General features: G+C 48.2%; 1 protein-coding gene and 1 long non-coding RNA gene across 3 annotated transcripts; one reads left to right on the top strand and one right to left on the bottom strand.

Annotated features, from left to right (window-relative positions):
- Positions 1-3,055: 3,055 nt before the first annotated feature.
- Positions 3,056-4,930, bottom strand: LOC122392803. Of its 2 annotated transcripts, none has more exons than XM_043388078.1 (2): positions 4,703-4,930; positions 3,056-4,445 (listed from the first exon to the last, which is right to left on the bottom strand). In XM_043388078.1, the coding sequence occupies exon 2, from the start codon at positions 4,411-4,413 to the stop codon at positions 3,619-3,621; it is 795 nt and encodes a 264-aa protein (XP_043244013.1). In that variant the 5' UTR covers positions 4,414-4,445; positions 4,703-4,930; the 3' UTR covers positions 3,056-3,618. The 2 variants fall into 2 exon arrangements, with proteins under 2 accessions (XP_043244013.1, XP_043244014.1); XM_043388079.1 differs by having other exon boundaries at positions 3,056-4,447; positions 4,700-4,906.
- Positions 4,931-10,204: 5,274 nt separating this feature from the next.
- On the top strand, positions 10,205-12,407 carry LOC122392794. The gene is made up of 2 exons (XR_006258590.1): positions 10,205-10,355; positions 10,781-12,407. It is a non-coding gene; the product is annotated as an uncharacterized LOC122392794 (long non-coding RNA).
- The last annotated feature ends 1,453 nt before the right edge of the window (positions 12,408-13,860 follow it).

The following is a 13,860-nucleotide window of genomic DNA, read 5'->3' as shown; positions in this document are numbered from 1 at the left end:
GTTTGCGTGTTTTGCGTAATATCGTTCTAGGGAAAAAGTTATAAACAATATAATTTTTACTTTGGTTATATACAAAAGCTAATATAACTCTTATGTAACTAAAATTTCAGGTGAAAAACATCACAAAAACGTAATATCGTTCTTTTTTCTAGAACGATATCACGCAAAACACGCAAACACGCAAAAAACGCACGAAGAAAACGCATAGTGTAGCCAGGCCTTAATTGCATTTTTATAACAGTTATAGCAGATCCATAACAGAGCACATCCATAACACATCACAACAACCACACCACGACGAGAAGAATCGCGAAAACTAAGGCTTGTGTGTTACCATTGACTGTTTTTTCCATACATAAGCATATCCTTCAAAGGTGCTAGAAAAAGTTTATAGCTACTCTTTTTTTCCCCTCCTGTATTTATTACCAAATCAACAAATTTCGTGCCCAGACAGTGCGCGACACGAAGCGATAATGCATCTCAACGCTACGCCATCGTTACACTTCAGCTCTCTCATTCCCATCCCCTATCCCTCCCCTCCCTAACTGGCTCTGGGTCGCCGCAGCAGATTTCCTTAGATGGACACAGATGGACAGATGGAAGTCCCGTGTCACCAGTGGTGTCCATCTATTTATATACTTATCTATGGCATTTTTCTTAGCAGCAACTATTTTTTCCATTGAAAAATGGCGCCTTAACCCGCGCCCGGCTGGGGGTCCTGGATTTCCACGCCCTGCTGGGGGGGGGGTGTTTGAACACCCCCCCCCCCCTTCTAACTCGGCTCCTGGGCCACGTAGCGATACGCGGAAGGCGGCGTTCGAAAGAGCGCCAAAAATAATGACGAAATCACTTCGGTCACTTTTTTGGTCAAGTCAAAGGTCAGGTCACCAGAGGTCATTGAAGGCAAAATTTCGCCGATTTCCAGGTCGAATGTCGACAATTTCCAAGAAGCCAACGCATAACTCGGGAACCAATAGAGCTACAGCGCCGCGGAAAAGCGCATTCGATAGCCCTTTTAACGCCCTTTCTGAGTAATTCCCTCAGATTTGACCTAACGTCAACGGTTTTGCCTGCAGGGGGCAAAAACTGCAAAAATAGCCGATTTTTTTCGGAAAGATTTTCTGCAATAACTTTTGACCCAGGCCTTGTACGAGCTTACTTTTACCGTCATCGTGTTCCTTTCGTCAAGACGCATCGAATGAACTATAACTTGACCTTGAAAGGTCAATTTGAAAATTTGACCTCAGGTCAAGGTCATGACCTGACCGGAAAGGCTCATGTTGCATATCAGTCGATTCGTATCGTCGAGCTGAACACATCTAAGGCGTTTTCATCGCTCTAGCGTGCCTCTATCAAAAGTTATTTGCGAAAAACTGTTAGATACCATTCGTGACCTAAGATGACCTCAGGGCATAAACAGGGGTCACAGACACCATTTTCATGTTCAGTGTGTCTAAACCACTTGTAATTCAGTGTTTGGGAGTGTTTATAATGTCTTTCGTCCAAAAGAGGCGCATTTCAATTTTCTCCCATTGACTTATAATGGGGAGGTCGCAAAATTGACCTGACCTTAGGTCATCGATATCAAAATTCTGAGATGTACATTTTGTACATGCTATTGCTCTTAGCAATCGCTGAAAGTTTCAAAGCGATCGGTCACTCGGTGTAGCTATGACAGACGTTGAAACTTTTTATGAGGTGAGGTCACTTCAAGTGACCTGGTGACCTGACCTTGAATGACTTTGGTCTGAAATTTTCACAACATGTGTAGAATTGATGTATGATAAGGTGTACCAAAAACGGCGGCGCTCCGCGCCGCCGTTTTTGAGATATTCGCGAAAAACCACAAGGGGGGTGTTCAAACACCCCCCCCCAGCAGGGCGCGGGTTAAAACATCAACAAAGTCAGCCAAACATATGCGTTCGTCCTTAAACCGCCGGTCGACAATGAATTGCTTTTCAATTAAAATAATAAGATTTACAACCATACCTACTTTTTCCGGGCGCGCCAAAAATGATATTTATCGTGTCGGTATGAAACCGATGACATTCGTTGACCTTAACATTAACTCTTTCAAACAACGCATTCCATTGAAAGTTGACCTAATTTGACCTGACCTTGACCTGACCTTCACCAAAACGTGACCCAAGCTGGCCCCAAAGGCTGTCTGACCCACATAATCGCATTTGTCATGTAAAATGGACCATAAAACATGTATCACACGACACTTTCATATTGTGACCCCCAGTGACTTGACCTCTGTGACCTGACCTGGTATCAGTGACCTCAGATAGCAAAGTATTTGTTTGACGAGCAATGTACCATCGATGGTTTTCAATAACTTACCAGTTTAGGTACTCGATTTCACAACACATTTCTTGAAATGCCTGTGAACGGTGAAAATCCGACCTTTGACCTGACCTGTGACGTCATCGGTTGGACCGAGGTCAATGAAATTTGGTCACAAGGTAGTTCGCCGGTGGGGCTATCGAACGCCATTTGAATTTTGAAAATCGGCCGGTAAATTTCCGAGATCTTAGGGGGCCGAAACGCCCCCCCCCCCCTACGGGTGGTAGGGTTTGCCGATAGCCCTACGGGGCGCAGGTTAAGACATCCATTTGGCCATGCTATCTTGAAGTAGACGTATGTCTATGCTGACTATAAAGCTGCTATAGCTCGCAGCAAATTATTCACATTTTCTACATTAGTTGTTCACAGTCTTGCTCTGACCCACTGGTATTTATTCCAGTCTGTGCTTATCTCCCTTTGTGCCCCCAGCCTACGCTGAGGACCTTCCTGTTCCTAATTCCCCGCCTGTGCTGTGTTTTGTGTGCGTCCCTGACTCCCTGGTTTGCTCTGCAGTCTAAGAGTTCTTTTTTTCTCGGTTTTCTTCACCTCGGCGTTTGGACGGATGATTTGATCTTTTGACCCCCTGCTTCAGGCATGTCACTAGCTCTCGAACTTGCCTATAATTATATCCAATAAAACAATAACGTCAGGATGTGATAATATTTAAACCGCGTCATTCGAATTTCGTTCAACAACACAAGCAGGGTTATAGACAAATCGTGTTTATTTAATAATGAATGGACGGTGACATGAAATTGACACGCTACCCCCATCTAGGCTAGCTGTTTTCCAACAACTTCACGTAACGCTACTAGCGTAGTACTTCACTCCGCGAGAATCTCTGAACTAATCCGCGGCTACGGCCCGCTTCTGACGTCACCGCTCGTCTAAAGAAGCTCTGAATTAAACATGAAGGGGGCAGCCTGCAGGTGCAAAACGCCACGCGTCCTCGTGGACTCAAACGCCAATGAAGACGACAAACTAAGCAAGTGATGAAAACAAACGCATCAGTAACACATGCCGGAAAATACACCTCGTTTCCCAACACAGTTACTTATTGGTCATGACCGCGCCGCATTGAGTCAGACACGTCACAACGGTCCCCGGAACATCACTCGCTTCTAAAACATCACAGAGCACTGTCATACACTTGCAGAGACCAGGGGGTCTCCCCCGTCCCGTCCCCGGACCCCAGGTCCTGACTCCGGTTCCTGTCCGGCACCTCCATATCTCCCGCTGCTCGTGCCTCGTGGTACTGGCTGCCCGCCTCTAGGCACACTCCTCAGCCTTGATGAGCTGGCCGTTCGGGGTGCACACGAGTGGAGTGGGCGAATCCTGCAGAGACACCTCACGCTGGTACTTGAAGCCGCGCGTGGCATCGCGGAGCTCGCGGTAGAAGGTCAGCACGAGCACCCACCAGAACCAGAGCAGCACGCAGACGCCAATGTCGACGACGCCTCCGATGATGCCTGGAAGGATGACGCCGTTGACGTTCACGCTGCCGACCATCACGAGGCAAGCGATGAGACCTCCAACAACCACGAGCGAGTGCAGCACGAAGTGGATGCCGTAGAACACCAACCAGGCGAGGACGGCGCAGCTGGAGTCGTACTCGACTCCGTGGATTAGCAGGCTGTTGAAGATGACCGCCAGCAGCACGTATACGGTGCCGCAGATGAGCGCGATCTGCACCCCCTTGGCCAGACCGTCCAGACCGGGCACCAGGTGGTTGTTGTCACTGCGCAGCTCGCCGCCGGGAGTGTGCAGCGACACGTGACCCCTGTCGGACACGGACGCGCCGTAGCGGCCCAGCTTTCCCAGGTTCAGTTCGACCTTCTCGCTGCGTCCGCCGATGACCGAGCGCGACTCGCCCACGTTCAGGCCGAACGTGCCCTCCTGCGTGTCGACGCCGAAGCCCTGCGACTCGGTCGGTACCGAGTAGCACACGGCCCAGGCGACGATGACTCCGATCAGCATCAGCAGAGATATGACGAGGAAGAACACCCCGACAGACTTCGCACCGCCGCGCAGACCGCAGCAGCAGCAGCCCTTCAGTCTTGCCATCCTCCTGGGCTTTGTTTCAGACAACTCACAGTCTGTGAAAGAAAAACACGACCATTCAGGTCAGGAAGAAGTCCGAAGGTATCACATACGACTTGTTAAGTCCAAACAAGTCGCAAATAAATAAGAGAACATGCAACATCGTACTCGCGTGACTTGGCGGCGGTCGTGCAACACCTCCTGCGTACGCGTGCTTGTCACGAATCACACTTACCGAGTTGATTTTAAATCACAATCACTCAAGAACCCCAATCAGTGCAAGATAGATATTCCTGAATTATTTCTCACTCACCCGTTCTCCTCCTTCCTTGATGCCGTGTGTGACCGGTCCCGATTACCACTCGCGTTCGTTACGGTCCGCCGTCGGCCAGACCTCGATCACGACTGAGATCGTGAACCGGGCGGCGAGGGGCACCGGCGCGGCGGCTCAATACCCTGGCGGCGGCGGCTGGGAGCTGTGAAGGGTGCGGCACCGGCCCGGCCGCGGCCGCCATGGGCCCGCGACCGGCTCTACCAAACTGGCATCGACTGGCAACTGACAGACAACTGGCTCACACTTTCCGCCTAGACGGCGTCTGAGAAAGTCTTGCAATGTGCATAGTTACTCTTCAAATTTCAATGATGGCAGTTCAGGGTCATGCAAAATGAGCGTTTTACTGATTTCTAGACGGCTGGGGATGTGGCTCGCTTGGCATCGTAGTTCATTGATTGGTCGATTGATTGGCTCTGCTTTCGGGCTTGCATCTGTGCAATGGAGGATCTAGTTGTTTAACCCGCGCGGGGCTGGGGGGGGGGGTAAATTTTACCCCCCTCGCGAATTTTTGCGATATCTCAAAAACGGCGGCGCGCAGCGCCGCCAAACTTTCAGTACCTTTTCTTACATCAATTTGACACGTTCCCTGAAAATTTGAGCGAAATCCGTCGGAAATTTTTTTGAGAAATTGACGTTTTAGTGACGTCATGTTCGCCATTTTCGCCTCAAAAACGGCAAAAGTTCAAACGCCGCTAACATCTTCATTTTTAAAGGAATCAAGACGTAACAAAAAAGGTTATACGTAATTTTACTTTGTCTATCAAATGGCTATCTCGGTTTTTTGAAAATTTTGGATTTTGGCCTCAATTTTTTTTTAACCCTCGCACGACCAGGCCATTTCTCATAACACGAACGACCGGGGGGGGGGTTGTTACGACCCCCCCCCTGGCGTTTCGAAACGGAAGGTCGTAGAGCTTAGCGGAAAAAACCAACGGATTGCTCTCAACGAGATCTCGCGATTGGTGGTATATTTTTTGGTCCTAGGTCAACATTTGACCTACTTTTGACCGGTCAAAGGTCAAATTTTCGGAAAAATATACTTTTTTCAAATTTTGGCGGCGATTGCGGCAAAACGGTGGGAGATATCGACTTGAAACCTTCACTATCGTGTTCCTTGATCAATTCTCTATCGTTTGGTATGTATTTCGTTTCCCTAGCTCTAAAAATGGCGCGTTGGGAGCGCCGGAAGTCGGCAAGGTCACAGTCGGCGGCAGAAATTCGAAAAATCAAAATTTAAATTTTTGAAATCTGATTGTATTTTTGGATTTGGGAGGTCCATTTGCTTCCTATAGAAGCTAATATTGCTGCATATTCCCATTGAGGTGACAAGAATTAGCAAAATAGTGGTTCGGGCGCTTTTCAAAAATAGTACCGGACGCTGTTCCTCTTGTGACGTCATAGCTCCGTGACCTGACCTGACCCGGTCAAATTTCTTATACCATATGATAGCCAATACTTGCCCCAACATGCATGGGAAGTTTCATCACGATCCATCAACCGATGTCCGTACCACCGGCAGGAAACCTCGGGCGTTGGCACTCAGTTTGTGAAAATCCGGCCGGAGGCTGTACCTCTTATGACGTCATAACTCCGTGACCTGACATGACCCGATCAATTTATTTTCGGCAAAAGATGCGCAAAGGTTGCCCCAGAGGGTATTGAAAATTTCAGCCCGCTACGACAAGCCGTTTAGCGTGCACTTCGAAAAAACCTCAGGGGGGGGGTTGATACAACCCCCCCCCCTAGGCGTTCTAGGGTTAAAAAAACTAACTTTTTTGGGAAAATCATTATAAAATCCAAAATTTTGAGTCTATCGAAAAAACCGGAATATATGTCAGAGAAGTGGTCTATGTGCACCTTCATACCAAATTTTAGAAGAATCGGTTCAAAAATGTGGGAGTTATTCAAAATTTTATGACGTCACGACACACAAAATTTTTGAAAAATGATTTTTTTGGAAGTTCTAGACCTCGTACGGAAACAAAAATAGCACCATTCGATTCGCCGTGAAAACTGCATCAGACAGACACCTTTTTAGGCCTTAACAACCAACTTCAAAATTTGACGTCACTTGACCTGACCTTGACCTGACCTCGACCTGAAATTCATCCAGAGGTGGTCCATATCACTTATTGAGTGTGCCTATTGAATTCTATGAGTAAAATGACCCATAAAACATGTGTCGCACATGCCCTTTTCTATATTTTGTTTTTTGGTGACCTGACCTGACCTGACCTGACCTTGACCTTGACCTCTGAATGATATTGTATGCAACGAATATTGTCTTGGTAGCCTAAGAACACGTTTTGGGCGATCAGTCTCAGTCCATGACTCCATTCTTCGGCAACTACGGTGCAAGGCCGATACTGTAGAAACTTGCAATTTGTACCCTTGACCTGACCTTGACCTTGACCTCAAACTTTAAATTAAGTACATGTTTTTAGTAGTTCGTGATGAGAGCTTTCGATTGGCGTTTGAATTTTCCAAATCGGACCATTAGTTCGGGAGATAACAGGGGGGGTAAAATTTACCCCCCCCCCCCAGCCCCGCGCGTTCGGCTGGAGACCCCAGCCCCGCACGGGTTAACTTGGGCGAAGCCGTCGTAGAGCTGTGCCGGTTTCCTTGGGTAACAGCTACTGAGGGAACGATTTTCCATGAGACAAAACGTGCATTGAATTCCATAGCAACGCGTAAGGATGCCAAATTGGAGGAATTATTGCAGTGTGGATAGTTATTGGAAGAGTACCTACTACCTATGCCACTACCGTAGCATCCAATGCCTAGACCACAGAGCATCTGGATCCGCCATTCAATCTATGCTGAGCTCACAGCTCCTCTTTCTAATTATTCCTCGTTTGAGGCCAGTTTTATGAACAGAAAAATAGCCGGCTGCCGGTATTCTTATTTCTAAAAGCCTTCCTCACGATCAACTAATCACGCGACAAAACCGCTATTGTGAAAACAAGTTAGGCTGGCTGATATTAAAGTGACCATCCCACCTTAACATTAGTTTTGAGTTGAGATAGCCAAATTGGTGGCCATGGCCTGAAAATACCGGTTTGGGCACTCACAATATCGAAAAATGCTTTAATTCGGAGATATGGAATTTCAAGCTTGCAGTTTTCGGATTCTAAGGGGCTAATGCATTGGTATGCCCCCTTAGAATTTGTGACGTCAGAGGAGATGTAACGTTTTTTAAATATTTTATTAAAACGTTTGGTAGCACGCGGTGGTATATGCTGCTTTGCGCGCAACAAATGCCGCACTTTCAAATAAAGTCGCTAGGAACAGCGGAGATCCCAAAAAGTAAACAAAATTTAAAGTCTAATATTTTGAAAACCAGTGAATATTTTTCGATGAAATTTGGTAGATATTCGTTTTCGCTCTTTCTGAACCGAGCGACACACTTTTATGCCAATTTATTAACTTTTTTTGAAGGTGGGAGGGTCCCTTTAATATTAACAGGAGTAGACTTTTTTCGCCTGGATGCGAAATTTGGGGACGACTGAAGGCAACACAAATTTGGGCACTCGGCGATTTTTCTGTTAGTATAACTGGCCTCTGATAGGTAGTCAGCTGGAAATTAATGTCTTTTTCTTTTTCGCTGAATTCAATTTCAATGGCAGTGGCCAGGCCGGGCAGACCGGCAGAGGTATTCATTACTTCGATGGATTGTTTTGTGAACAATATAAGCAGGTCAAGAGCGAATTTAACTTGACTATCTCGCAGTGGTCGTAGACTAAGTGCCACGCGGCGGCATCGCACAATGCACAGTCTCGAGACGCCTGAGGCTGTCTGGGCTGCAGCTGGGGAGGGTGCAGGGGGAGGAAGGGAGGGGAGGGGAGGGGAGAGAGCTGCGAGGTCGGCTAGCGGCGGGCTGGGGCCCGTTTGGGAAACCCTTGGTCATAGGCGGCGGAACGGGGAGGGCACCGGGGCACCGTGCCCCCCTTTGATTTTGGCATTTTAACATTAGCCCTATGGGCGTTGCATGGAAAGAATGGGACCAAAAGTCGGCAGTGCCCCCCCCCCCCCGCTTAATTGAAGGTGTTCCGCCGCCACTGCCCTCCGTGTGTGACCGGTCCGCTTCCGGACAGTGAGAACGGGGAACACGGCCGGGAATATATGGTCGTTATTTGTTGAATCAGTTTCCGGATCACCAGTGTTTTGGTTTAGTCACTCATCACTCGTACGAAACTGAAGACTCATCTCATATATCGTTTCCACCATGCCATCTTTGTCATCGCTTCTTTGGAATACGGATGGGATCATTGGTTCGCAACTTTCATTTGATGTTGAAAATTTAGACTCTGAATTCTAAAAGACGTCCATAAAATAGTCGTCGACGAAGTTTCTTTTGCATTGTCCCACGGGGTCAGTGGCGTGCAGGTCACGTCGCAGCTACAGCGGCCGGCAGAGGCGGCTCCGGCACAGCCCCACTACCCCATGCTGCAACCCCGGACCCGACCCAGCCGGGCAGCCAGGCCGGCCCGGCACTCGGCAGTCGGCAGCCCCGGCACTCGGCACTCGGCAGCCACGCCAGCCCCGGCCACAGCTGTTCAGAGAACGCACCGCGGCCGTCAGACGTGCCCCGAACGTGCCGGATCCCTCCCCAGGGGGACGGGGCAGGGAGTGAGGGTGTCGTACTGCCGGACCGTCTCAGGTTCGGTCGTCCCCGTGAGAGGGGAGGGGTGTAGGGGGAGCGGTCGGTCGGGGCAGGGGTAGGCCCTCGCGTCCCTCAGACAGCTGCGGGGCTTTATGGTTTGTTTGTCGCTGGAGTGAGAAGGAGAGATTAGTCGCATGGAAACCAGAGACGGAGTCCGTCTCAGTTTCGACACTCAACTATTACCTACGACCTCGGGCTCGGCATTCGCTTGGTGCTATTATGCTGCACTAGCCACTACGGATAACAACTATCCGCAGCCTGTCAGGTCCAGCGACTGCGTCATAGAGGGACCGGAATTATAGCTTCTTTATCCTTTTTTTAATGTGTATTCAATCGCAAAATATGTGAATGGGCGCTAAATGACCTAGTCGCAGCCATAGCAGTTGGCTCACTTAAAATCCAAATGAACAAAAAAAAAAAATAAGCAAACAAACAAAAACTTGTGCGGGTTCCTGGAGAGAATGAACCAACATTTTTTGAGAAATCAACAACAATGAATTATAGAAATCTCTACCTCAGCGGGGCTGTGTCTTCTCACAGCCTTGGTCATCAGGCATCGCCGACTGTTGCTTTGCGTCAATGACGTCCTCGACTGACGCTGATAACGCTTATGACGTGCTGTCCCTGACGACGTTGATGACGAACTGTCTGATGACGCTGTTGATGGCATACTCTCCCTGATGACGCTGATGACGTGCTGTTTCTGCTGTGGTGCGATACCTGATGACGTGCGGTTTGTGATAGCGTTGGTGACACTGTTGACGCGCTGTCTCTGATGACGCTCTACATCTAACGCCATCGTTCCTGTTGTTGTTACAGAGCTGGATGACGGCGTCTGTAACCCGATTTGGTCCATGCGCGGCTTCTCTCAGACGTTCAACTTTTGGAGGGAGACGAAGCGGACGTCCAGCCTGCCGCTCAGCACCTACCTGACCTACGTGATGCTGCCCTGGCAAACCATCATCAGTGGTAAGTGGTGCCTGCTAGCGGGGCTCGCCGCTTGACCTCACCCTGGCGGTCCGTCAAGCGTATGCTGCCTTACCGCACCCTACGTCTGGGTAGTGAGCAAACTGAAGGTACGATGCGCGCTTGATGAGTTCCTTTTACAATTCGAAACGTGTTCGTACCGTATGGAAGGCAGGGAGAAGAGTTGGAATCGCAGTCGTATTTCGTGCTCGTAAAATTGCTGCTTCCAGGGGTTCACAAAATGCCCATTGCGTTTTTCCCTTTCATTCGCTCTCCTAACCGTATAAAAGGACAATGTGTAGATTTTTTGTCTTGTATTTTCGTCCATGGACAAGCATATTGTTTACCTTTTTAAAGACATAAGAAAACTTACAAGTGAAAATAACGTTTTGAGCTATTGATTGACACCAGCCCACATCTATTTTCAGATATCATAGCAGAAGAGAACAGGCAAGATCCGATTTTATCTTTTTAAAGTCGTCTGAGATGCAACGGTCATCGTCTAGTCAAGCTTCCACGCAAGTATTTGTATTTCTTCGCTACATCTCTCTCCCTCTCCTCTTCCGTGTACCGTCAATCGTATGCACTTTTACTCTGAGCTCCTCCATCACTCCATCGAACTATTGGAGCGTGCGATATTGACAACACAACGGTTAGCCTTACGGGCTAGCCCTCGAAGCCGACAGTTCAATGCGCACAGTTTTACACGGGTGTGTGTGAGCTTTACCCCAGTTCTCTGCGCGACGTCAGTGCTTCATACCATAAGACCAACGTGCCTCAAGTGGCGAGCGCCCCTGAACGGAAAGGGTGGCAAATTCAGAACGGTAAAGCAGACGGTTTCATATACCGAGTGCGTACCGCATAGCGTCACGCACTGTGAGACTCTGTGATTTAACGTGTAACCCGTATTGGGGCAAGCTGAAAAGGGCCCAACAGGGATCTGAAATGCATTATCTCCCATGGAGACTGTAGAATGGTCTCAACAGGTGGCGCATCCTTCAAACAGATATTCAATCACCCAATGAAGACGTGATACATGACGGGGTATTGTCAAAGCTTCGCGTATAAATGATGCTTTTTGACAAGTGATTGGGTGATCGGTGCCATTGCGCTCAGCCTAGGCTCGTGAAACAAATGTATCGATATTTTGTAGCGCCACAGTCGGTCGTGCTTTTGTGATATTGGATGGGCGTTAGGTGCAGATAGTTGCTACATGCAATAGGTACATTAAACCATTGTGTGCTTCATTTACCATTTTATGCTTCCTGCTTATTTATGCTACTTTTTAGGAGCAACTCAGTGGCAATGTATGTATTCTTGTGGCTACTGAAATTGTATGTGCTAACGGCTACATTCCTATGTTAAATAATCGCAGTATTTTTTGATATCGTGATTAGAATGGATTTTAACATAGTACATTAAACAAGTGAATATTTGCATATGCCAGCACTTTTTAGGCACTTTAATGTTTTCGGCTAAAGATCCCTGAATGTTTTCGGAAATACCGCGTGCCATTGTTATGAAGTCCTACGCAAAACCGGGTCTAAGATATTGTGCATTAATAGCCTAATAGATAATCTTTTATGTAGCTTTTTAACATTGTCGGGCTAGCTCATTGAATTATTACGTTCCTTCATTGTCTTTCGTGATTTAGATGCCGTATATTGTGTGCTGTCTACGTTGTTTTCTGTACGTGCTCTTATTCTTGTTGTGTTTTCGTGTGCTACATTTTTTGTGTGTATCTGTATCGGATTTCTAGTTTTAGAGTCACCCCTCGTGGTCAATGGTCATGCCATTGAACGTTATGTGGGGTGGAAAAACACTTTTTTCCTATACCGCTAGTTTGAATATGTGTAATTGGTGTTCCGGCATATTTATTCATGTTTTATGTCTTATATCATTTATATTCCACTATTTTAGTCATAACGGGTGTACCTATATCCTTTTGAATACAGGGTATCTGGGTTCACATTACGAAGTTAACTGATACCGGCATCAATTATGTTTTAATGGTAAGTTTCTTCAGGCTCTGTATAATACAAAGTGCCTATAGTGGTACAGCTTTTTAAGCTTGTATGTCAGTTTTACATTTGGGCTTTAAATACACGGCATTTATTACGAGCGAGCGAGCGCAGCGAGCGAAGTGAGTCTTTTCAATATAACGGAAAAATCTCAGTATGAGCGGCCCGGCCCGGCCCGGCCCGGCCCGGCCTGTAACGCTTATATCTCAGCAACCGCTGGACCGATTGGCCTGCGGTCTTTTTTGTTGGGTAGCCCCATCCCTTCTACCCCGTAATTGACTACTTTTGATACATCTCAGTGACCGTCGTGGCACGTGCCACGTGAAAAGTCAAGGGTGTTTCAAGCTGTTTTGCAAAAGTAGTGATTTTGAGCAGGGCTGCGGAGTCGATGGATTTTCGGCGACTCCGACTCCGACTCCGACTCCGGCTTTCAAAAACCAGCTCCGACTCCGACTCCGACTCCGGGCAGAATTGTCGACTCCGACCGACTCCAACTCCCGACTCCGACTCCGCAGACCTAGCAGGGCTGCGGAGTCGACAGATTTTCGGTGACTCCGACTCCGACTCCGGCTCGGGTTTCTAAAATCGACTCCGACTCCGACTCCGACTCCGGCCACAACTGTCGACTCCGACCGACTCCGACTCCGACTCCGACTCCGCAGCCCTGATTTTGAGAGGCTCATATCTCAGCAGCCGCTTGGACGATTGACTTGCGGTAATTTTTATAGGGTAGCAGCATCTCTTCCACCCAAAATAGGATACTCTCGATGCATGTGGGTCACCCCCAGTGCACGTGCAAAATACAACAATAAGAGGTGCCAAATTTGTTCCCATTTCAGTAACTCGGTAATTACTGGGGCGATTTCGCTGAAACTTGGCATACAGGTAGGCACCCACCAGGCAATGCATTCCCATGTGTTGCGGTTAGGGTGCTACTGCACGTGCGCACGTGCAGGGGGCGTTTCCAGATCTCGAGAACGGCTGAGCCGATTGCGCTCAAATTTGGTACACGGTTGGGGACCAGTTAGTAGGGTGCCGTGCAAAAGTCATTTTGGACCCCGTTTGCACGTGCGCACATGCAGAATGCCGCTTCCAGATCTCAGGAACGGCTGGGCCGATTGCGTTCAAATTTAGCACACCGCTAGCGACCAGTTAGAAGGGTGCTTTGCGCTAGCCCGTTGGAAGCACCCTCTCGCCCTTCCGCACGTGCAGGGCTCACTATCTCGCTCGCTCGTTCTTCGCCCAAAAGGCGTTTTACTGGTGCTACCGGTGCTACAAAATATCGCATTACGGTTTGCTTATTTAGGGATTCGCCGGTCCCGGAGCCTGTTTGGTTGCAGTGGTGTTTGTTGTATTGTTTGTATGAACCCTTTTGGGAACGATGAGACACGATGGCCATCGTGAAGTAACTCTTGTGATAGTGATGATGAAAGATTGTTAGAGTGAAATATTTGTAGTGATTGTGGATTAATGAGGAAATACTTCAG

Source organism: Amphibalanus amphitrite, unplaced genomic scaffold (genome assembly GCF_019059575.1).
Source record: "Amphibalanus amphitrite isolate SeventyFive unplaced genomic scaffold, NRLGWU_Aamphi_draft 000502F_arrow, whole genome shotgun sequence".
NCBI lineage: Eukaryota > Metazoa > Arthropoda > Thecostraca > Balanomorpha > Balanidae > Amphibalanus > Amphibalanus amphitrite.
The sequence above is the reverse complement of the archived record's forward strand: the minus strand, read 5'-3'. Positions and strand labels throughout refer to the sequence as shown.

Coding starts and splice junctions, on each gene's coding strand:
- LOC122392803 (XM_043388078.1), bottom strand. CDS start 4,413: ATGGCAAGACTGAAGGGCTGCTGCTGCTGCGGTCTGCGCGGCGGTGCG.